A 26,115-nucleotide genomic window follows, 5' to 3' on the forward strand; every position below is an offset into this window, starting at 1 on the left:
AAACTTATGCCACCATATCTACACCTCTTCTGAAGAAGCAGCCTGCTTCTGTGTCCCTTACCTCCCCTGGGATCATCTCCTGCTGCTTCACGTCTCACTCTTTGGAGAAGTCGGTATTGATTCACCAGTCAGAATAGTCTATGAAACCTTTCAGTAGCAGTGATTGAGATTGTGGGGGGGAGGGAGGGGAGGTGCATCCTTACCTTTTTAGAAGGAAAAAGCATACATTAAGTAACTAACTCCACCTGCTTCAAGGTATTTAATAGAAAGCTGTGGAATAAACTTGGTAATAAATGTGAGCAGTGAGGCAGACACTCTTACCCTGTTGCGTGACCTTTCCTTCTAAAACTCATGCTGATCTGTACTCTGAAGGAATGTGGGCTCCTGTCAAAAGTTCTATTTATCAGGTTCCTGACTTCCACTCTATGCCCATAACATGCAGAACCAATAAAATACTACCAGAAATGACACACACACCACTAAACTCACATGTCCTTAACAAATCCCAGCAATGATCACTGAACCACCRAAAGACAGTCCTGCCCAGTAGGAGTATCCCCTTGTCAAATTTCAGGCAAGCAAGTTTAAATCTCACACTAAGCTGTTGGCCTGTTTCAGATAGAATAGTTTTTWAAAAAATATATATGTGTGGGTATGAATATAAATTATACACAAAGTATATAACACACATATATAACAAATTCACTTTCTGTTTGCAAGAATACATATATCAATTAATCAATTTGCCAAGATTTTAGTGTATATATTAGCACATGTAATAATAGAGTAGAAAGAAGTATATTTTTGTGTTCCCTTTTTTACAATGGAAAAAGGTGGCTAAATGTATAGATAAAAGTTGTTGAAAAATTACTGTTTAAAAAACTATATACAAAATAGGTACATAAGTTTGCACAGAAAATAGATGCACTATATATAATACATTTTTATTTAAAAAATACAAAAACATAGTTTTTACTCTTTGCTTTTCAGGCTAGTGAATCATCTCAGCTCCATCTTTTCACTAAAATTTCATCCCAAATTAACCACAAAGCTACCAAATTTCATTGACAATGACAACAGTTTGAGATAACTTCAAGCAAATGTATATAATTCCTTAGACTGGAAAATGTGGCACCTTTTGGGGGTTAAGAACATGCCTGTAATTCAAATTTAAGTCCATCTATGCCCTCTATATATGTTATATATTGTGCTTATGAACATATACATAAATATATGTTCAATATTGCTGTGTTACAGTCAGGTCGTAGAGAGAAAGAATCTTCCTTTTATCACTGACTGTTGAAATAGCATGTTCAAAATTCTGTCCTGTTTACAATAATAATAATAACAAAGATAAATAACATTTTTTTCTGGATGCTATGTAGCAGTAAGAATCTTATTCTAAATTTTGCAGAAAAAAGTTCAGACAGTTTTGATTAACAGCTTTGGTTGGTAAGTAGATAGTAAGAATGAAGGGAATAATGAAAATGAAAACTGTAAATACATCAGACGTTTATGAACAGTACGCTTGTAGTATTTTCTGATGAACTTCAAGCTTCAGTACTTTAGAGTAGTGTCTTGTAAGTATTAGGATGGCAATAGAAGTCTTGTACAGATTTATGTTTTAGTTTCATATGGATTTAATATGATATCATCTACCTGCATCACATGAAAAAWGAAGTCGAATAATAATCTTTGAAAAAAATAGCATGTGTTTGTATAAAAAACAGGTTTGTAGTTTTTGAGTTTGTTTGTCCTTTAAAATCCAGTTTCTAGACTTTTTTACTTCTCTCTGGATGTGAAATTGAGGTCACATGGTGTTTCAGTGACAGTTCTTGAGCTCAGTGTGTTATAACARTTACTTGTCAAGGAGAAGAACCAGGTGACATGCACCGGAGTGTCGTTTAGAGCAGCTCCAAAAAAGGTGGCCAAGTGATGCATCTAAGGGCTGCTAAGCCATTAAGATACTGATTTTCTAAATTAAGCTCACATGCCATRTAAAACATTCTGAATGCCTTCAGAATGAGGATTTCTTAATAACTTACTGTGAATAAACATATTAGCCCTGTTTGTTTGGAGACATGAAAAAATAGTGTATGTATTAGCTGTAGAGAAAGGCTTCTACATGCACCATTCTCCACAGTRCTGGCTGTTGAATATTTGATATATTAATACATATTTATATTCTGGAGTTTGGCCAGTCAGGCAGATTTAATGCCTAAAATAGTTCACAGCCTCAGAGAAAAGTGTCAGTATAAAAATCATCATTTTCTCTTGGTTTCTTACAGTCCCAGTATCTTTTTTTTTTTTTTTTTTTTTTTTTTGTGAAATAGAACCCAAGATAAAATAAGAAAATTAATCACAATCTGTTTGAGCACATATCCATTTTATTCCAAGTTCACATGCTAGTAACACAGAACAGAGATGCACACATCTGGACCTATTGAAATATAATTCACAATATTGCTCTACTACCCTATAGACACATATAACAAGATGTAACTGAGATTATCACATTAAATATTCACCATTGCATATCTTTCAGTGGCAAYTTTTAGTTTAAAAGCCATCACGATTAGATGTAAGTATCTGAAGTATCTGTATAAGTACCTGAAGGGAGGGTGTCAGAGGAACGGGGACAAACTCTTTTCAGTTGCCCCGTGTGACAGGACAAGAGGCAATGGGCAGAAATTGAAGCACAGGAAGTTCTGCCTGAACATGAGGGGGAATTTCTTCCCTGTGAGAGTGACGGAGCACTGGCACAGGTTGTCCAGAGAGGTTGTGGAGTCTCCTTCTCTGGAGATCTTCAAGGCCCCGCCTGGATGCAACCCTGTCTACCATGCTGTAGGTGACCCTGCTGAGCGGGGGGGGTTGGACTAGATGATCTCCAGAGGTCCCTTCCAACCCTACCGATTCTGTGATTCTATGATATAGTTTAGTTCCTGGTGCTCATGGCTTGTTAAAGTTTTCAAGACAGTGCTTCATTTAGCCAAGAGGACTAAAGTATATGCTGTCTACTGGGGTAGCAGATACTCAAATATGGAATGATTTGGGGCAAGCAAAAAYGTGGCTCTGCTTGGCCTGGAGACAAGAAGGAGTGCTCTTAGGGTTATCCTTCTKTGGGCGCAATAGCCAGCTGAGACACAGCACGCTGCAATGCTGAAGGCAAGTCAGCACCCCAAAATCTTCTGTCCAAAGCACAGAGGGATGGAATAATTGCTGCTGAAGTAGAGAAATCTGGTTACACGAAAGGGAAAGAGGATGCAAACTGTGTCACTATTGAGTCCTACCTGCACTGCAGTCCTACCTGCATACAACACATCTTGAACTGGTTTAAACCTCAGTTTCCACTGTAATAAGTTATTTGGGTCAATTTAAACTCAGGCTGCCCTGGGGACAATCATGACTGTTGATGGAAATTGTATTATGAATAATGGGGCTATTTGACTATAAGTAGAATATATGTTCCCTGTTAAATCACTCTGTCACCCCAGGCAAGACTATTATTCTCCCTGCTCTTTCCTGTGACCTTCTCCCTTCCCCCTTGTCCCTTTGTACCAAGGGCTGCTCTATCTTTGCATTCCTGCATTTAATAGCTCYCCTGATGGCTACAAGTTGCGTTGCAGATAGTCAAAATTAGTTTTCACAGTTCTTCTGCCTTTTCCCCTTTGGGGACTTAGGTTTTAACTGAGTCTAGCAGGATCAGACAGGTGCTGAATTTCTTTTTCAACATAATCATCCCCACCCAAAAGACCAGGAGAAAAAGGCAGACTAAGAAACATCAACTCCCTGTGTAACACTGATTCTCTGTTTTARTCCCATTATAGTTTAGAATTATTTTGGAAATACTCTACCATGTGATAAGTATCTGTACTCCCAGAAGGAACGTATGGCAGTAGATGACAATAATGTGTTTTATTTATTTACCCTTTTCTTGTGTGGTTCACACACAAGTCAACAGGGAACAAGATATGGAAATTCCTGGGGAATCTTTATGCTTGATGGGAACTGAACTGATAACTAGAGGATTTATTGTTTCCTCTTGCATTACATGACTGGCACAAATAGAGGGAYGAAGCAGACTCTTCCAGGACTATTAACTACAGTTTCTTGGAAGTTYAGAAGTTATAAAAGGCTCAGTTCTCAACCCCTCCCTTCCTTTCTGCACCCCCACCACGTGAGGCCTCTTGGGCTCAATTTTTGGCCAACTCATATTGACTAGCGCAATAACATTGATAGAATCAACTTTTTATTAGTTTAAAATTATTTGAAACTGTTTTAACAAGTGCTATGACCAATTTATTAATACAATTATTAAAGCAATGACTTAGAGTGGTTAATATTCTTAATTATGATGTTGGGAGCCTAAGAAGGCAAGGTACAAATAGMAAGTGAGTTACATCTCAAATGAATCAGTTAATACCACACAATAAAATGTTTCATGGTAATAAACTTGGGTCAGAACTCAAATTTTTATAAATGCAGAAAAGAAGTGCAAAATACTGTGAGATATGTCACAGTACAGTTGTTATAGTACAGTAACTTCTTCATCTATTTCTTTCAATCTTAAGGCTACCATTTTTTTAAAAATGATATTAATTATTCTGCTATGACTACAGAATGAAAACTGCTACAGAATTGGTTCTAAGCGTCACTTCCAAGGCTGTGGTTAGCTATATTAGTTGTGGATTATTCGTATGAGATTATGTCAAGATCAGCTCTAGCTGAATATGGAAGGGCACATTCAAATACCAAAAGTGTTCCTCACAGAGACAGTCAAGCTCCTCAGACCCATTACTACAGTGCATTGAGAATTTACTATAAGAAGAACTGCATGCATGAAATTATTTCATCTGGAAGACACATAATTACAAGTGATATGATAAACTCTTCTCGTTTTTGGAAGCATATTAAGTTGCATTAATTTTTGAAAGACATGATTTTTCTGCACAACCATACTGCATAGAAGAGCGTAAGCRTTTAGTTTTCTTATTCCTGCATTAAGAACCAAAAAAGGCAAGAAAAGACTCTGACAACTTAGCAGAGTTTCAGCTATGACTGTTTCCATGCTTTCAATCAAAAATTTATTTTACAAACATCAGCATGGCTCCATACATCGTGAAGACATTTACTGCCAAATGTTTCTCTTTTCATATGTACTTGGGAAAAGTTTATTTCTTCATATCAGCAAAAGGAAATAGTTGAAAAATTTAAATGCTGTCAACTCCGTCCTCAAAGTTATATACATATATGTGAAAAAAAATTGCTAAATTCAACTTTTTGTATTACTACTACTAATATTATAATGGTACTAGAATTCCATTACATGATGTGTCAGCAGTGGAAAATAATTGTCCTCCCCCGAAGAATTTACAAAACATAGGATTATAGTTAACTCTGAGCATTTTCTTATCCCAATGTATAATTAAACTGTCTACTAGACCACTATGTGGGCTTTACATTTTTACACTTTTTACAGTAACAATTTTTCATCGTTAGTACTGGTATTCCAACAAGAAGCCATTTACTGCAGGTGGGACTCATTAGACCTACTCCAGCCACCTCGAAGTTAGATGTTCAGCATAAGCTAGTGATCTCAAATACTTTTGTAGTCAGTGTGTCAGGAAGACACTTCCAGAGGATGAYTCCCCCAATCCTTAGATAGATGCCTGAGGTGAAAATGAGCAATAATTCCGGATATGCCTTTCTCCCAGTGGCTGGAACCATTTTCCTAATGTAAAACATTTTTCCACAGTCTCATTATAGGACAGGCTGACTACAGACAGAATCTGTAAAAAAGACTCTTAGAAAAATAATCTGAGCTGTCTAACTCTTAGATGGATAAAATTAGGTAAAATGAATACCAAAGATGTCCAACTCTGAAACCTTTATAGAAATAGTCCTATTAATTTCAATTTTGTTTGCTTCTAAGAGTGCTATAATTCGACTGTCAAAATTTCTAATTTATTTCCAATACCCTGTAATAAAAATGGCATGTTTAGAAAGGAATAATGAAAATGTGAAATTAGTCTATAGCATGAGTCTGATATTTTATTGTTTAGATCTCTGTAAATCAAAAGGCTCTAATACTTATGTAAGTAATTACACATGTAARGGGATTACACAATGAGACAAATGTGTCCTATTTTGAGAAGGATAGCATGACACCCAGATTTTCCTCATTAGGATTTCAGTAATTGYGATTCAGAAATGGACAACGTGTACAAATAATCAGCAGGGGTCTGATTACTAGTAGTTGGATGGCTGAGGTTACTTTGTCCTAAATAGGTAGTCCTCAGTTTATGAGRTTTACCGCACACATAGCAGGGATATTTGCCCTTTGGAACTGAAGACTCTGTCTCGATGTAAGCATTTGCACACAAGCTCATTGTGGCACCAACCTGAAGCCTGAAATTGCACATACGCCTAGCCTGTAACACTTGAACTCTGCACTAACCATGTGCCCAAATTAAACAAAGCTCAATATGTTTATGCTATCCATAAGAGTATCATACATTATACCTAATAATAACAATGGTTGCCTCATTTAAAAAAAGGGGGGAAACCGTCGTTGCTATGTGATTATCCTTATGCTTCATTGTGCAACTTCACCTTGTAAAATTCAAATTCCATGAAAATGTCTTTCAAGTCAAGAGTTCTCCACTTGCATTATTTCTAATACTACACTTATGATTTCAAAGATTTTTTTCCCCTTCTTGTTTCCGTAGGAAATGATCTGTTTCTAGTTGCAGTGCATGAACTGGGTCATGCTCTGGGCTTGGAGCACTCTAATGATCCCACTGCAATCATGGCTCCATTTTACCAGTACATGGAGACTGACAACTTCAAACTACCTAATGATGATTTACAGGGCATCCAGAAGATATATGGTATGTCATATTTTTATTAAATAATTTCATGTTCTCATTTTAGAAAGCATTTGAGAATCTCCTGYCCACTCCACTTCCCCAAGAAGTTTGTTAATGTAGATTTTGTTGGTCATGATCCCAAAGGTCTTCTTGTAAAAAAGCCAAAGATTATGATGAAGCTCTTTCACTTTGCTCTTCAATGTTCACAACTTGCATTTAAATTTGCACTCAGCTGGCATGGCAATCTTAAATATTTTAAAAGGCTGTAAAGGAAATATTTGCAAAGGGATCCCAAACTATTAAAGTATTAAGAAATGCAGGTCTTAACCATAACGATCTTATTTCCACAGTACTCCAAGCTCATATAACTGGAYGAATTGATTGCTTCTCGGTTTATCAGTTATAATACCAAACAGTTCCCTGGGTAGAGCAATTCTATGGTGCTAAAAAACCCTTTCTTGTGATAAATATAATAAATTGATCTCAAAAGAATGTTATTACCAGAGCAAGATTTCGAGCTATGTATGGGGAAAGAGTCCCACTTTAAAATACTGTTCTTCCATTTGTGTGGCCTGAAATAAAAGATGCATCTGGTGTACATAAATTCTGAATTCACTGAATTCATTGAGAAAGCAAGGTAATTGGAAATTCAAAAAACAAAACAAAACAATAACATTATTCTGATAACAGGCTGCATATTACACTAGCTCCTATATTACTATTGCTTATGTTTCCAAAGATGTCTTTTTGCTTTTGGCTTTAAATGTTTGGTCTGTTACGTAGTCTGAGTTTTTTAATAATATTTTCTTTTCTTTAGTGAAAAATCTTTACTATCCATATGTTAATAGCATGTGTCCAGCGCATATCATTTGGAACTGCTATGGTTAATGTTCTCAATTAATTTTGCATTTGTATTCAGTTTGGTATTCTTTTTTTTTCAGTCTAAAATTTTAAGTGATTCTCTCAGTCTTAAATTAAATGTTATCAAGACCATTCCTTGCTTATGTTTGCTGCTCTAAAAGACAGCTATGTTGGATCAGAATTACTGTATCACTGATTAAAACTCTGCCACTTCCATGGAATGTTTTATATTAACAAGCTTTTAAAAATATTATATTAACAAGTATTGATACACTCAGTTATTTTCATAAAGCTTAAAAAGTTTTCAAAATGATTGGCTGATCAAGTTTTGTTTGATTATTTTCTTTTTCCTATGTGATTAGCTGGACAAGAAGGTTTTTTTCTCATGACCTCATAAGTTAGTAGTCTAGACTTGAGGGCTAGACAAGAACACGCTGTCCATACACTAACTGCTAAGCTCTAACAGCTGTGAGTTATACATTAGGAGAAATGTGTTACTCTGGGGAAGTGATATCTGACGTCACCACCAAATGGCATATGAAAACTTTGGTCTGGATTTAAAATCTTTCCAACATGAGCTACTGCCAACTGATTCCTGTGCTCCTTCTCTTAAAATCAAGAGGTGATCTGGAGTCATATACCTCAGTAAAAATGTCATACCTATTAAAATAATTACTTTGGTATACAATAATCCTCAAAATACCATGATTAATTGTAAATTATAAATATCAAAAGCCTTAAAATTATGAATGAAATAAATGCCTTCTTTAACTGTATGACAACTATTCGAGGAGTTTAACATTTCTTTAAATGGTTAATCAGTAAAGATTTTTTTTTTAAAGTGTACTTATTTTGAACAAGTGTCAGAAATTCAAATGTCATTTTTTTCAGTTTTAGAGTTATCACAATATTCAGAATTCTTCCTGAAGCTTGTCATGCAAACGATGCTTATTTTTTAACTGACAAAATTGATTGTATATTTAACTGATTCAGAGAGATAGCTAAATAGAGTGAACAAATTGAAATGTTTATCTTGCTTCCAGAAATACTGCTGAACCAGCGGAAACTTTCTATTATTTTGCACATAGAATATATGACTAGATGTAGTTATAGGTGTGGAAAGGGAAAGACATTTTCGGTACATCGACCGTAAGTCATTCAGTAAGTCGTTAGGATTCTGAACAACATCTTTCTAGAACGGCCATATGACTTTCAGATTGAGAAATTATGAGTGTGACAGTTATTTCGTCTGTCATCAAACCCTATATATTATGACATAAAATGTATTTGATAGAAGAAAAAATGTTTTAAAACTGCTCTGCAGAGCATTAGTTTTTAGCTTTGAGTGGCCTTTTTTAAGCAGTTTACCCTTGAATCCATTATTTTAATTTTCAGATATCTGACATTGTAAAATTTATAGGAAAATAAAAATAAAAAAAATAGTTTTAGAATATTCAAGAGAAGATATGAGTTATGATTTTTGTATATGCAGTTACCTAAGATTTAAAATCCAGTTTCAAGAGCTTTTAAACTTAACAAGAGGCATTGTAGAAATCTACAAACCTATGTTTTCTATGCTATGGAATTCGTATTCCTACTCCTTTCACAAGAAACCAGAAAATAAGCATATCACTGATGGACAAGAAGATACTACTTGGCCTGCAAATTAGGCCAATAGGAATTATTGTGTATGCAATATGTGTATTCATGTGTGATTTGAAAGCTAGACGGTAAAACAGTGATTTGCAAATCTATTGACTGGCAACGGTCATATTGGGTACAGTATTGTTTTTTTTTCCTATATCTTAAGCAATGGAAAATAACTTTGTTCTTACCAAAGCAGACCTTTTGCAGTTGGTGAAGTACATGTTATGAATTAGTTCTCATCTTAAATATTGGAGGGCTTTGCATCTTGAACCTTGTTCCAATAAAGAAGGAAGACTCTGGATACTGTAAAGTTAATTTGCCTCATTTCTGCTTCGGTTCTCTGGTGCCCACTCATCATTATACCCTTTAACAGCATGGGAAAGGCACATTAGGTCGCTTTTTCCATTCCCGTTCTGCAGTAGGTTTTTACACTGCTTACAGAAGGTTCTTGTTGTGTATTTCTTTCTGGAATGCCATTGATGGGCATGCAAGTTACATCCTGCTGCTATTTTTAAAGGTCCACCTGACAAGATCCCACCACCAACAAGACCTCTGCCAACAGTGCCCCCACATCGCTCAGTCCCTCCAGCAGACCCACGGAAGAATGACAGACAGCCTAAACCTCCCAGGCCACCCACTGGCGATAAACCTTCCTATCCCGGAGCCAAACCTAACATCTGTGATGGGAACTTCAACACTCTAGCTATTCTTCGCCGGGAAATGTTTGTTTTCAAGGTAGGAGGCCGTGAAATTTTCAATGTTACATCAAGTGTCTACAGTTCTACTTTTTTTTAAAAAAAAGCAAAAACTCTCATTCATTATGACTCCACTTTCCCAGCCTTCTCACAGTTAGAAAGTTCAAGAGAGAAATTAAAAAATAAACATACACATGGCTTAAACGTCTAGCAAAGGACTGCTGTAATGTTCTATTTGGGGAAAATAACTATGTCAGCAGAAACTATAATGCCTCAAAATGTAAGGGTAAGTAAATGCTGCATGTTATGTAAAGATAAAAAAGCATACATAAATCAACCCATGAATAGGAGCTAATAGGAATGATTTTGTTGGGAACACRGCCACATTCACACATACTATAGATACTGTGTCTTCAACATACTCTTTTTTGGATGGAGCTATAATTTTAACTTTAAAATCAGATTCATCATTTACAAAGGAAGTTTGTCATTGTGTAGTGGTTGCATCGAAAACACAGCATCTAAGTAAAGGTCTTTACCATAAGAATCTTACTATCAAAATGTCTGCTTATTTTCATTCATCTTCTACCTCTAAGCTGATAAATGTAGTATATAAATACATAAATGTAGTATATGCATATATAATATAATATAACATATAAATGTAGTATGTGCAATGAACTGAACTGAACAACCTGGACCAAAAGACAATCTTTTGATAGAAAGACTTCCCTAAGGCTCATGGACATCAAAGCTATCTTAGGAGGATGGTCTACAATATGATTGCCAGAAGGTGTTAAATAGTGAAGAATAATTATTATGGAATTATTAATATTCAATCTCTCAAATCTTAAACCAGTTTCCTGACAGGGATTGCTGTGGAAATGTCTAGCAATGAGCAGAAGGATAATATATTGTCTTTTTCTTCATTGATGTGTCAAATTTGATTTAGCAATCAGAAATGTGGGATCTTTGTTTTGTAAAATATACATCGTGATTCTTTTTAACTTCACTGTTGTGCCTAGAAAAGAAGAGCCTTTCACATGAATGGATGATATTTTTTTCCCTTTCAGCAATAGTGGAAGTATAACTGACTCGCAGTGAATTTGTCCCAAAACATGACATTCCCAGGCAATGTGTTTTTGTTGTCCTTTCTTGAAACATTCTGATAGGACTTATTTGTCCCTTCTGTTTATTTTTATGTAATCATTCTCTCCAGGTGCAAGCTCTGCAGGCTCATACAGCCATATGCCAAGCTGTACAAGCCCGTATAGGCATGAGCAATACTTTAGCAGTGCTATCCAGGCTTTCACTTTCTTTAGCCTACTTATAAAAAAATATTTACAAATAGTTGTACATTAATTCATTCAAAATTATTGTGCTTCTTTAACAACTCAATGGGCAGGAAATATTTTTCCCATGAATAAGTGAAGATTTTGTCAGCCCTTTTGGGGCTGCCAGCCCTTTTCATTTGAATAGATAGTATCTCTTCAAACAATGGGAGGTCCCGAGCCATCAGTTTTCCTATGACTGACACTCAAAGGTTAAGGAAGGATCTAGTTTTCTAACTTGGCATTAAACGGGATATTAAAATACTTACTTCGATCTCATATCATCCACTTCAAGAGCATTAGAACATAGTCTCATTTATTTTAGACATAAATCGATAAATAGTGAAATGTTATCCCACTAATACAATATTTCCTGTCTAACCAAGTCTGTGTTCTTAGATAAATAGATTCACCATCATTACTAACCGCTTTTACCTMTTCTGATTGAAAATGAAAATTGTGTTTACTCCAAAAGTCTTAACGGCTTACTACCTTAGTTCTTAGCTGTACTTAGCTGTATTTACAGCTTACTAGTATGCAAACTGCATTTATGTTTCAAAACTTAAATTGCATTTTGCTCCACATCCCAGTGAGTATGGTAAAAYTTTATCAGAGAAAAACAACTAGTAACAGCAGATTTACAGATTTCATRTTTGGTCTGACTCTCCAAAATGAAGTCACTACAACTACAAAAGCAAGGTATTGGGAAAAGGAAGAAAACAGTAGTATTTGTTTGGATGACTTTTCTTAAGGGTCTCATAGTCCCCTTTGTCTCCTCAGGGGTATCCTGGAGCATGGCTTCATGGCATGTCTTCATGATTTGGGTTAGCATGGTAAGCAAAAGAGTTCACCTAAGGAATATAAGTTCTGACTCTATGGCCTTAAATTCTTAGTTTGAGTATTAATTTGCTAATGAAGATTTTGGTATACTAAAGCAATTTCGTTAGCTGGTAATTTCTTTTATTTTTGGTTGAGGGCTGGGGGACTGTGGAAGGAGAAAGAAAGAGAAGGAATTAAGGAAAGTTAGGGCTTGTTGATATTTTTCTACTTTCCTTTGCAGACTCTCAGGGAGCAGTTTATGAGGAAGAGCTCAGCATGTTGGACTGTAGCAGGAGCAGTGTGGGTATAAACAGGAATGGGGCCAAATTTAGGCAAAGCATCCAGCAATGGAGGGAGTAATGCTGGAGGTCCTGTGGTCTGAGGCAACAAAAAACAACCTCCTTGTCCTTGGGGCAAACAAGTAAAGACTGAGAAACAGTGAGCTAGGGCTGAGAGCCAAGTRTAGAGAGGTGGAGAAGGGGAGAGGACTGATAACAGTCCCATACCAGGTGGGAACAATTAAGGAAGAATTATGACCTTCATTGGTCATAATTATTGCTGGGTAGTTCCCAGATGAGTCAAATTAATAAAGTTGGAGGCTAATCAAATGATATCCTTTCCTTTCTGTCTCTTTATCCACAAGCCTGTAATAATTGTGTTATGGCAGGTTTATTCCATATACTCCACGTACAAGTTTTGACTTGAAAATAGTTTTTCTTTTTTTATCTCGTGGGTCAGTCTTGTACTCGGGTGCTCAGCTTGTTTAGATAATCTTTGAAGCTGCTTGGCAGTTTAGCCATAGAATTGAAGAATGTGAGCCTGTTTGAATAACTAAATTTTAATTTAAGCATAAAACTGAAGCACAGAAGGWAACAGTTTGAGATACACTGTGGATTTTCATATTAGATGGCAAACAATATTAATTTCAAGAAGATTGCTTTCTCTYTGCTGTTGAGCTATTAGGGTGTACTTAAGTCAGAATTTTCAGAGGCAATTGTTGCTTTCAGTCAAGTTGATGAGCTCTGTGCTTTTACACAATTTGGCACAGTTAGTGGATATATCTAGAGTAAAACTGAATAACAGTAAACTTGGGGGGGAGGGAATTACTCATTTCTTTTTATTGTTTTGCCATTACTTAGATAAAGTAACAATCCTAGCAATACTTGATCAAATTTGTATAGGATAAAGTAACAATCCTAGCAATACTTGATCAAATTTGTATANAAAAAAAAAAAAAAAAAAAAAGGACCTGCCCTTAAATTAGATGCCCCTAAAATGCCACTGCTAGCTATAATGCACAGCAAGCTGTAGAACATAAAAATATTAGTTAAAAATCAGTGTATCATAAATATTAGCTTCAGTTGTCACCAACTGAGATTTTAGAATGTATGAAGGTTGTCTTAATAGAAAGCAGTTTTTTTTAATTGCTGTTATTATTTAAAACATGCTTGAACTGGTACAAGCAACCATCAGGACAGCAGAATTTGTATGCCAAAATTCATGAGYGCTAATTTTTTATATTAAGATTTCAATTAGCTTCTGTATTTATGCTGAATGCAATTAGTATTTAGCTGTCACTCTSATTTTTAATCTTTTCTCCATCTATTTTCTCCCTCTGTTTAGTTAGAATTCTCCTGGGACATAGAAAATGGTTGAAAAATAGAGAAAAAAAAAAAAAACTGTTTATTTTCTGGGAAGGCTGTGCAAGGAGGTGTGACATTTTCTGCCTGCCTTTAATGGAAAAACATCTCAGACATTGTATAGAACRATCTCTGTGGTATCTGACAATCCTGTCTTCTCTTTAAACCTTCCTGAAAGAATCGTGTTTGAGAGTCTACCTCATCCTTCATGAAAAGGAGCCCCATTGCCAAAGGTCACTAGAAAAGATCTACTAGTAAAGATGTTTGCAACATATATTTCCATTTTCTACCTCTATTCTCTGCCAGTCATGCTACCTTTTCAGTGTTTTGTAGCAAAAAGGAGTTTTGAAGATAATCTAGGATGTCCTATGAGTAAGGGCATTTATGTTAATGTTTTTTGAATCTATTACATAGTYAAAAAAGTGTTCATGGGGGCAGGTCTTGAAGAAGTTGCACAGAATTGGTTCTCTCTTGGAGGATGCAGAGTCACACTTGTTGCTTATTCTGTTATTTTGAGGAGTTATATAGCTTGTCTTTGACTCTTCATGATGATTGTTCCTTGGCAACAAAATTACCTCTAGCTCTGCTGCAACAATCTGTGTTACTGTTGCTAATGCCCCTTTTCAGTTTCATATACTGTATGTAACAAAATTCTTATTTTTTGGAGCAGGTTACATCTAGAAAAGTACACTACATGTGAGGCATTCCCCCTGCATAATCAGTAAATTAGAGGGACAAGTCGCATCTCTYTGATTATGTGACACTGTTTTTTGCTCCACTGAAGAACATCTTCTAAAGATTGYGTTGGTCCTTTTTACTTTGCTTCATATTAAATCTTTAACAAACCAATGAATGCATCCTATGTAATCTCTACCAGTTTTAATATTCCTGTTAGAAAAGTAACCTGGTTCCTTGAAAAACAGCAGTATTTTTAGCAACTGTAATGTACTAGGTTGTTTGTTGTAAAGTAACATAAGTATAAATTTATTTAGCAAAAGAAGCTTGTCCATCAAAAAAGTAGCATTTATAGCTAAGACAAATGTCTTCTGAAATGTTACATTACAGATGGTAGAACAGGGAACCAATTTTAGGAAGGCCTTGACAGGCTGTGTTTTACTGTTTTACAGCAGTTTCTCCTCAACTTGCAGAAATTTGTTTTCTGACTCTTCATCTGCTAAGAACCATTGTAAAAACATTTATGAAGCACCAAACAAACCAAGCCAATTAAGCTGTCATTACCTCTTGGCATTAATTTAGACTGCAGTTGCTTTCGTACCTAGCTGTATAGATGCCATTTAAAATCTCTTTCAGAACTATGTATTCATCTAGAGTATGCTATTAAACACAAATAAAGAATAAAATATCAWTTTTTTTTCAATATATCCTAAAACATTTGGTAAAAATTAGCTATTTAGTAGTAATTAGTAGCCCCAATATAAAACTATGAGATAAAGGAAAAATGCTAACGATAAAACATAGAAACAAAGCAGCAGCTACAGTATGAAACTTGACTCCACATATTTTTTCAAAGCTCTCCTGGGCTGTTTGTGTAGCTGGCTTTTGTCACATGATGCTGTGAATGGACTGTTAGTTGCAGCCTAGGAAGATTTAGCAGAGGATGCTATGAAGTAGACACTTTGGGATCTGATAGGGAAAAACACTTAGCATCTCAGCTGTAAAATGCTGGGAAGGAGGTCTGAAGTAGCTAGGGGTACAGAGAGCAGGCTCCTTTCTCCTTAGTTTTTATTTCACTATGTTAGGAAGAACCATCTGATATGATTTGTCTTTTCTGAACCCATTAGTGAGGAGGATAGCTTTAATTCAGGTAACTTGAGTTCTATATGAAAAGGAAGGAGAAAGGCAGCCAAAACTCAGTGGGGTCTATCACAGTAGGCCAAGTCCATCAGATATATAGGACAGGTGTGTTAAAAATCATAGCACTAAAACAAATTGTTGGATGTCAGGAAGGAAATAATGGTGAAATACTGGAAGAGTAAAAATTCATAGTTTGCATTTTGTTGGTAGGCAGATGCTTTTGCTGGTTGCTTCAAAATAYTTTCCAAATGTTACTTAAATCTTTCAGTGGTTCTCAGCTTGGAAGGGATTTAGCTAACATGTTTCAAAGGTTTAAAATGGAAGGCACAGTCTCTTCATCACTATATGGAAAGTAGTATACTCCATCCAACTGTAGAGAGATTTAGATAAGAGTTTAATCACTTGAGTCATAATTTTACCAGATTAGTCCGGTTAACAATTCTTTCTCCCTCTCACCTTTTAAAAAATTGTCTTAGACCTTATTACGTAGTTTTATGTCATAGAATCATAGAATCAGTAAGGTTGGAAGGGACCTSTGGAGATCATCTAGTCCAACTTCCCTGCTCAAGCAGGGTCACCTAGAGCATGGTAGACAGGGTTGCATCCATGTGGGCCTTGAATATCTCCAGAGGAGGCTTCACAGCCTCTCTGGGCAACCTGTGCCAGTGCTTCGTCACTCTCACAGGGAAGAAATTCCTCTGAAAGATCACTGAAAAGATGCTGCTTTTTAGCCTGTCCATCTGAAAGATGGCAATTCAGTCAGAGCTATACTTCTCAACTAGCATTTATGTATACATAAGTGCACGTAAATATTAAATATATAAAGGTATAATGAATAATAAGTATAAATTATTAGAGCTTCATTGACCAGAGTGTCAGTGTAATGATATATATGTTATCAAAATACATAAGTAACTTACTGGTCTCTTGAACTGATTAACAGTCTATACTGTCTGACTAATAAAATTACTATTATTCATATACTAACCTTATAACCTCAGCAGGATGTATGACTCAGTGTCTTCAGCAATGCTTTAAATTTGTCAGAAGGAAGAGTATTTCTTTTTCCAAGGAGGCTATATTTTCATTGGCAAATAATGTGGTGCAAAATTATTTGATCAGTAGCAAAGCAGATGGTGCTGAGCTCCTCGCRTGTCTATCATATGTGGTTTGGGAGATTTGCTTTCAATTAGACACARTCTGCCCTCTGAGACTGAACAACCCCACCATAAATGTGGTTCAGATTTTTCTGAAGGGTAGCTTTCCCACAGATGCTGGTTTCTGCAGGTGTACCACACAGTTCTTTCATCTAATGCAAGAGATGTTACCATGTTGTTAACATGTCATTTCCCCCTCCATCTTCACCCATATGAAGCTTCACATGCAAAATCCTTGTTTTTAATAATCCTTAATAGCATCCTCATGCTATTTTTGAGTGACATGATGGTACTTGCTGCTTGAAAACAGTCCTTACCCTGAGTTTGTACAATGACCTTTGCAATATACCGTAGGGAAGAAGGAGTAGATTTAACAGCTGTGTTGAGACATCATCTTGAATTTACTGACTCTTATCCTTCTGAATTTTCTTTTCTCTGAGAGAAAAATGAGAAGAATCCCTGATAGGGTGTCCTTGCCTCTAWGACCACTTTGCCCATGGTGTACCAGCAGGTATGGGTCCGGGAGCCCTCGTCATTCATCTGACAGGCAGCAAAGAATGTAAAGGGCATTCTGATGCCAGACCTTCCGAATTCCTGCACAAAATTTTGGAAYTTTCATCAGGCTGTTGCCCTGTGAGCACTTTGCAACTTGTCCATCCAAATCTTTGACCGTGGMCCATGTGATCAAGGTCTCTGAGGCAGTCCTTCAAAACTACTTCATTTGGTGCATGTGGGTGACATAGATGGTATCATTCAGGTATTTGGTCTCTGAACTGTGTGAGGCATTGATGAGATCTGAATTCCTTCTATAGACAGGCCCAGGCTGGGCCATATTCATATGACCATATGAATTGTCATAGCTACTGTTCACTTGCCTTGTAGCATTGATGGACCATTGAGGCAGATGTGGACATATACAAGTCTTTGGAACCTGAGTAGTTGTGCCCATGGGTGCTGTAGGATCTAGCTAATGTCATTGCGAAGACACTATTGATGATCTCTGGGGTGAAAGGGCATGGTGATCAAGGCAGGAGCCTGCAGATCGGAAGAAAGCAAATGTCAGTGCTGTCTTGAGAAGAGCAAGAAGGAAGGACCCAGGGAACTACAGGCTGGTCAACTTMACTTTAATTCCCTGGAAGGYAGTGGAGCAAATAATCCTGGAAACCATTTCCAGACACATAAAGGACAAGAAGGTGACTGGGAGTAGACAGCATGGGTTTATGAAGGGGAAGTCATGCCTGACTAACCTGATAGCCTCTTCAATGAGATGACTGTCTTGGTGGAAAAGKGAAGGTCAGTGGATGTAATTTATCTTGACTTTAGTAAAGCATCTGACACTGTCTCCCATAATGTCCTCATTGRCAAATTGATGTAGTGTGGCCTAGTAAGTAGTCAGTGAGGTGGACTGAAAACTGACTGAACTGCCAGGCTTACAGGGCTGTAGTCAGTGGCATGAAGTCCAGCTGGAAGCCAGTCATTAATGGTGTGTCCCAGTAGTCCGTAGTGGGTCTAAGACTGCTTAACTTGTTTGTTAATGACCTGGATGAAGGGACAGAGGGCACCCTCAGCATGTTTGCAGATRATACGAAACAGGGAGGAGTGGCTGTTAGCAGATGGTAGTGTTGCCATTCAGAGGAACCTCATGAAGTTCAGARAAGGGAAGCRCAGASTCCTGCACCAGACGAGGAATAACTCCATTCACCAATACGTGGTGGCACCAAATGATTGGAGAGCAGCTCTGCAGGAGAAGATCTCAGTGTGCTGGTGGATAGCAACTTGTCCTTGAGRCAGCAATGTGCCCTCATGGCAAAGAAGACCAACAGCTTCCTAGCTGCTTTAGAGGGAGTGTTACCAGCAGGCTGTAGGAGGTGATCCTTCCCATTTACTCAGTCCTCATAAGGCCACAGCTGGAGTGCTGTGTCTAGTTCTGTGCTCCCCAGTACAACATAGACATGGATTTACTATAGTGAGCCCAGTGAAGGGCTACTAAGATGATTAAGGGACTGGAGCATCTCCTAGATGAGGAGAGGCTTAGAGAGCTGGGAGTATTCAGCCTGGAAAAGACTGCCAGATGATCTTATCAATGTGTATAAATACCTGACAGGGATGGGAGGAGTARAGAAGATGGAGACAGACTCTTCTCAGTGAGAGGACAAGAGGCAAAGGGCACAAATTGGACTACAGGAAATTTGATTTAAACATAAGAAAAACTCTTTTTACTGTAAATCTTCACAGATTGAACACTGGAACAGGTTGTCCAGAGAGGACGTGGAGTCTCAGTCCTTGRAAATGCTCAAAACCTGASTGGGCACAGCCCTGAGCAACCTGCTGTAGCTTGACCCTGCAGCGAAATTGGACAAGGTGATCTCCAGAGGTCCCTTTCAACCTCAGCCACTCTGTGATTAGGTGTAGTAACAGTAATGTGAAGACTAAAAAGGAATAGCATCCCAAAATGTCTGTCAGCTGTTTCCCCACTGTCCTTTCCCCACTGTCCTCCAAGATTCCAAGGGTTGAGAATTTCTTCACATTTCCCTGAATTCTCTGAAATGTGACTGTCTCAGCCTCTTACTTCCCAGGAGCATGTGAGCTACCATTGCTTTTGTGCTACGGCCTTCACAGGCAGTAACTAGCAAGATCTGCTCTGAAGACCATTTAGTGACTGTTATGTCTAGCTCAGGAGTAAGGGCTGGGTGGAGAAGGGAAWGTGTGCTGGCTGCTCGTGCAGTGCTAGCTGGAGAGGCTGCAGGGAGGAGAATGAGTGCCCCTTCCATACCTGTGAGACGAAGTCCTGTCCTGTCTTCTTGACTTCTTCTCAGCTTTCAGGAGAAATTACCCTCTTGTGGGCTGGGCTCTGGGCTAAAACATTTTATTCAGAGCATGTTTGTTTCCTTCTGTTCTCATGATGAGCCATTAATACTCCACAGACTACCCTCCCTATGCCAGAGAGTCTTCACAGATTAAAGATGTATACTTCAGACTCTGCAAGAGTTTTCACACTAGRGTTGACTGAGTTCAACAAAGTAATCAACCATTCGTATGAACCCACATACAGATGTGGCAGTAGGCTCTGGGACATTGTTCATAAAGCTTTAGACAGTTAAACATGAATGTTAACAAATTCTTATTTCTAATTTAGTTTAAAACTAATCAAATAGTTTAAAAAAGTGAGATAGATATTAGTAAATCATAAGCCAAAATTCCTCAAAATGCTCATTTTGGTAGAGTTATTTTTTTTGTAATTATATATTGTAATTGATGGACTCTAAAGATCTCTGTTACTCTATACAGAAGAATAAAGTGAGGTTTTTTTTTATATTCTCAGGGATTTGTAACATTGAAAAAGAAATAGAATTATGACTTTCTCTTACTTCCAGAAAAGTAATCCACAGGATGCTCTGACAAATGATAATGTGTATGTGTTTACTTGTGGATTTAGAATTATTRTTGCTGTTAGTCATCAAATGTATCTGTTCCTTTTTTCTCCATCTGATAAAAGATCGAACTGAAATCTAATTGACCATTAATTTAATTGTGCTTTGGATCAGGACAAGTTTCACATAATTTCCAACATAAGAAGTAGGGAASAGTTGGAAGTTCTGCAAAGTGCAATTAAAAAAAAAAGTAAGATGGATTAAGAGTACAGATAAAACATTTAACGTGAAAGACTGATAGGGCTGATTTACTTGTTAAAAACAACTCAAGCCTAGACAGAGATTCTTAGTGAGAAAGATGCACACACATAAGCCCTGAGTGAGCATAATCACTTGAATAAGGACTGATGGTATGAACTGATGTTGAAGAGTCAAGTCCTGATTTTTTTTCCCATGGTTACAATATTCACTTGTTACAGTTAGAGATTCCTATGACCAAATTATTTTTTTAACTTGTTATTTTACAATTTTACAATGACAAAATTGACTAATAAAAATACTTAACTGAATACTAGGGTACAAAAGGTATTTAATTTTGTAGAACTTCCTCATTTGCAAAGACTAAATGTTCTTTGAATGAACTGATTAAAAATATTTCATTGGCAAGGGAATAGAAAAAAGTATTATTGACAAAAAATAATTGCAAAATCTCACAGCAAGGAATAATCTAAAGTTACATGGAGGCATATCTTCAATTTTGTACCACCAGCAACTGTTATCTTGTAATACTAACAATTCATTTTAATTGGGGCTACATCCTAATGGAACCGAAGGGAATAATTGCAGAAACACTTCAAGCACAAGGCTTAATTAAAATTTTGTGTTGTACAAAATTTGGCCTTTCAACTAATAAATGTTTTGGGAAACAATTGGAATGGATTGTAATGTAGGTTTTTTCAAGCAGTRCTGTTGATCAGTCTTGGAAGCTTTTCCTTAATCTTGATTTACAGCTAAAGCCTTATATTCTGGTTGTATCTGTGTGATTTTTTTTTAATTTACTTCTTTTTTTGCCCATTCAAAGAATTAAGAATGGACAATGCAGATAATGTGTAGCAGAGATGAAAAGAGATTCAGCTTTTTTTTTTCTGAATTAGTTGTTTTCTGTGCAAGATRCTGCACTATTAAGGAGTTGATGTCTTAAATAATTTAGAGCAACATCCATATGTTTCTTCAACAAATCAGTGAAACACCATTATGAAGTTGAAAGCGTTCTGAAATATATACATTATAATAGATATTTGTTAAAATTCTATATTTACTTTGTTTTTATAAGTTACAGCTTGATTATTTTTTGAAGCATTTTCTTCCTGCAAGCTGTGCTTGGCTATAGAATGAAATCTTGGACCAACTGAAATAATGAAAAAAAAAAATCACCTTAGCAGAATCAAGATTTTTCCAGTGTTAAAGTCATAATCATATCTCAGCTGACATGATTATATATTTGGGGTAATGTATATTAGGTAAGATAACCCAAGAAACAGCAGATTAGGTTGTAATATTAAGCATGTGAAAGAACTATTTTCCTATATATACAATATCATCCTGCTTATCCAGACTGTAAGTTGAAATAAGGCAGGCACAATTTTATTTTATGATTAGACACGTGTCCAATGGTGATATCTCCACTGAGGAGAGCAGAGGGTATATTAGGTCAAATAATAATTTGGTAATGATAGAGTTCGACTCTTTCCTCTTCTACGCATGATTGTGTCAGGTATTTGAGCAACTCTCCAGCATTTCTTCTCAATTTTATAATGATGCAGCCTCTACTGATGCTTCAATGTGGTGTCTGGCTGGCTCTTTAAAAAGCTTGTGGTTTCAGATTGTATACAGCTTTTATCTGTAATTGCCTTTAATTTGCAATATCACATATTCACTGTTAGTCCTTCACTTTACTCATGATATTATCCCTGCATCAGAGTGACRGTGCAAAGCCAGTTGAATACCTGCCATCTTCATATCTGTGTTGTCATGACCAATGCCACTGTTGGCCGATCTCTGCTGGATGTGGCTTCCCTTCATGGAAACCACCCTTCATGGCTTGTTTTTCCCTCTGGCCACCGCTGTCAGTCCCGATGCCAAGGCACTCCAAGAAAGGTACTATTGGTGCTGCTCACCCATGGATACAGTGGGCACTACAATGTTTGCCTAATCCTGACACTTCCGTGGGAGGAAAGATTTACTGAGCTTACTCAGATTTACTTCTGCATATTTACTTATGCATACTTATACATAGGAGTTCCCTATGTCGTGCCTCCCCCTATTTTCATATATCAACAGGTACTATCACCRTTTATTACTTCATTTATACCCTAAGCAACATGCAAGCTCCAGTTAGCAGCAACATGTATTCTGTTTGTGCTGTGTAACTTTAAAAGTTGGATTTGGTTATGTCTTGGCTGCACATTGTCCTCTGTAGAAGTGCCTTGTGTGGACTTTTGTAAGCCATGTGGTGATTTATGAGCATCCTCTCATTGGTCTCTGGTGTTGATAGGCCCAATCCACTGCCACCAGGAGGAGATACTTTTGCCGTAAGTCCCTATTTGTTGCACCCACCTGTGGTTCTGATATGACTTATCACAGCACTGCATCCCCTTTTGATCTCCTCAGAAGAGCCGAGCAATGTGCCGTGCAGGGAAGGCAGGGAGACAGGGTGAGCGGGTAGGGGAGCGCAAGCTCCACTTGCACCAGGGTGTGCAGCGGTGCTGCCAGCCTCCTGCAGGCAGTCTATGCCTTTCGTATATTTAGAATTATGCCTAATTGCATATGGATTGTGAAACCATTCAATTTGGCTGCTGTGATTATGTAATTTGAAGGATGTGGTTATTTTGGGTGTTCACAAAGGTAACAAGGTCRTTGTGAGAGTCTCAGATGCAGCTGTTTTCGTGGTTGTACTTCATGTAGAATTCTGTTTGCTTTTTTTGTGTGTATGACATGTACATTGTGGTTTATATCAGGCCATGTTACGTCCCTGTCTGCTGACACCCATGTTACTCTGCAACRTGTAATGCTACTGTTATTAGGACAGTATTGCCTAGTTTTCATTTCCATTTATACTTTGAACATGCTTTTTCTTCTTACTCTCTTGTGAATGCTTTCCTAGTACCATTTCTGTATATATGTACATGGAGAGAAATACAAATATGGAGGAATTTATGGATAACATATGAAATATGAAATTATAGGTGATGTAGACCATGGAGCATATCAATATTAACACAAATGTATGAAAACTCATCCTAGAGTAAAAAGATCATTGCATAAGGGCAAGGAAACCAGCATGAAAAATGGTTTGAGTACTTCTTACCTATCCTATGAATCATTAAGTTAACAATTGCTTTTCTATTTCTAATTTGATGTTTTCATACAAGATCAAGAATAGTTTTGTGATAGCTAGTTTTGGTTAACCTTGATGGATACAGTTGGGTGCTGTCTGTTTTATTTCCCCAGTGAAGGGAGGCTTAGAAACTTCCTGTAGGTGGAAATGATGCTAAATGATCTCCTGACAGGCCATAGTCCAAAATCCACAGGTTTATTCACATAGGTGAAAATTGTTTATTACTGAGATGATCTTTCTGTGCTTTATTTAGACTTTGMCAATCTTCTTGGGCTGCCAGTTTTATCTAAATCAGTTAAAAGAACTAAAAAAGAGTAATTTGYCTGGGGAAGAGAAGACTGAGGGGGGATCTTATCAATGTGTACAAGTACCTGAAGGGAGGGTGTCAAGGGGACGGGAACAAACTCTTTTCAGTTGTCCCGTGTGACAGGACAAGAGGCAATGGGCRGAAATTGAAGCACAGGAAGTTCTGCCTGAACGTGAGGGGGAATTTCTTCCCTGTGAGAGTGACAGAGCACTGGCACAGGTTGCCCAGAGAGGTTGTGGAGTCTCCTTCTCTGGAGATCTTCAAGGCCCGCCTGGATGCCACCCTGTCTAACATGCTGTAAGTGACCCTGCTGAGCAGGGTGGTTGGACTAGATGATCTCCAGAGGTCCCTTCCAGCCTTACTGATTCTATGATTCTATGATTCCAGGGCCAAATTCAGAGTACTGCTATTTTCATTCAGCTTTTGTACAGAAGCAGAATCTGATTAGCTCCTAGCAATTCAATAAAAGATATTTGAATCTAGTACATACTTTTACAATAGCTCAGCTGAGTCATCTGGAACAAACCATTTAATCCRTTTGTGTCTCTATTCACCACCTGCAGAATTCTTCTATTCATCTATTTCACAACAGTATTGTGAAGGAATTAAGCCTTTGGCCAAATTAACATTTATCTATGAGACTTCTTTCAGTGTTTTTCCTGCCTGTGTCTAGAAACTTTGATAAAGCAGATCACACCTTCTCTTAATTTCTCAGTGAACTTTTTTGTTATCTAGAGTCATAGCCACTCCATACAGAACCACTGCTTATATTTGGGGGAAAAATAGAGAAGGGAAATTGTGTTTGCTCTCTTATGGCCTTTTTGTTTTTGTAGAAGTGCCTGAGTCATTGCAGTGAGGCTGATGACTCAGACATATTTGTCGTATCAATTAAAATAGTCTTCTCACCCTTCAGGCAGATAGTGAAGCATCATATTACATATGATAAGGTCAGACAGGTAGAGAAAAAACAATTATTCTGATTTCATTAGACTGGTTGGTTAGATTTACTCAGACAAAGATGAAACTGTCCTAGACTATTTTCAAATATTCGTATGTGTACTCCTTACAAAGGTATAGTCAATAATTTCAGAGTGATGAGAAAGAAAAAAAAATCAATTTTCCCTTTCTTTCTCTTTCTACAAGACATAAGTTACAATGAAAAATATAGGACCAAAGAAAAAAAAAACACACATAATTTGTTATTTATCTTCTCATGGCCCAAGATGAATTGCAAGAGAAATGTGGGGGAAAAAAAATCCTTATTTTTTTCTATAGGATCTTATGTAGTACACTTGGTCTTCTCCAGAAAGGAGATTTCTATTCTGGTGTCTGTGCTATTATGGGTAAGGCTGTGTAGCGTGGTGATATGGAGCACTGTACAGGTGGGAACAGAATCTTGAAAACATTTTTATGCTCATATCCTGTCTAGTGAAATGCAGAGTTTACAAACCTCTTGGCAATTTTATTAAAGGGAAAAAGGTAGTCCAAGATTCTCAGCAATTTTTTTCTTAATGAAATGTAAAAGAGGCTGTAAAAAGATTGTTTTGTCTGAAAAAAAGTGGAGAGTATGACATTTAGTATCAGTAATGACTTGGAGGATGAAGGAAGTTACAAAATGAGTACTATCAAGCTTTCAAATAGGACTGAGGGTCGTGTTTGTCAAATAAAAGCTAGCAAACTCCTTGTAGGAAAGAATTGGTTACTCAGTCTCTCAGAAAGCAACTCAGGAGCACAATGTGTTAGTATAAGAGAAGTACCAAGAAGTAGGTGTTGGTAACTGCAAAACAGATGAGACTGAGTTAAACATTATATTCATCCTKCATCCCATGATATTCCATGTGATTCCATGATGATATGCTGACACAGCCATGAAGAAGACCTACAGGCTCCACTAGAGATCGAAACAGGAGCTTGCCTCCCTCTGCCARGATAATCCAGTCCAGAGAACAAACAGATCCATGCTGCACCCACACACGCACATGGTCTCAGACTGACATCGCAGCTGAGTAGAGAAAGGAAACTTGTAATGAGCTARAGGACGTGAATTGGTAGGAGGGTGAGTAACATAGTGATGAATTGGTGGGACCAAAAATTTTGATAGAAAAAACCCCAATATTTAAATCATTTTCAGAATGTTAAAGATAATTCCTTCTTTTTATAGAATTACACAGCTGTGGAGCTTTTTGGGGCAGTACAACACTGGAAA

General features: G+C 37.1%; 1 protein-coding gene across 1 annotated transcript in view; it reads left to right on the top strand.

The window, feature by feature from the left end:
- MMP16 (matrix metallopeptidase 16) overlaps positions 1 to 26,115 on the top strand; it is a 182,767-nt gene that overhangs the window by 117,826 nt on the left and 38,826 nt on the right. Inside the window, exons 5-6 of the mRNA XM_085308543.1 lie at positions 6,729 to 6,890; positions 9,895 to 10,112. Of these exons, the coding sequence (XP_085164669.1) occupies positions 6,729 to 6,890; positions 9,895 to 10,112 (380 nt within the window). The remainder of the gene's footprint in view (positions 1 to 6,728; positions 6,891 to 9,894; positions 10,113 to 26,115) is intronic.

Source organism: Rhea americana, unplaced genomic scaffold (assembly GCF_003343005.1).
Source record: "Rhea americana isolate MKP2758 unplaced genomic scaffold, rheAme1 scaffold_0, whole genome shotgun sequence".
Taxonomy (NCBI): Eukaryota; Metazoa; Chordata; class Aves; order Rheiformes; family Rheidae; genus Rhea; species Rhea americana.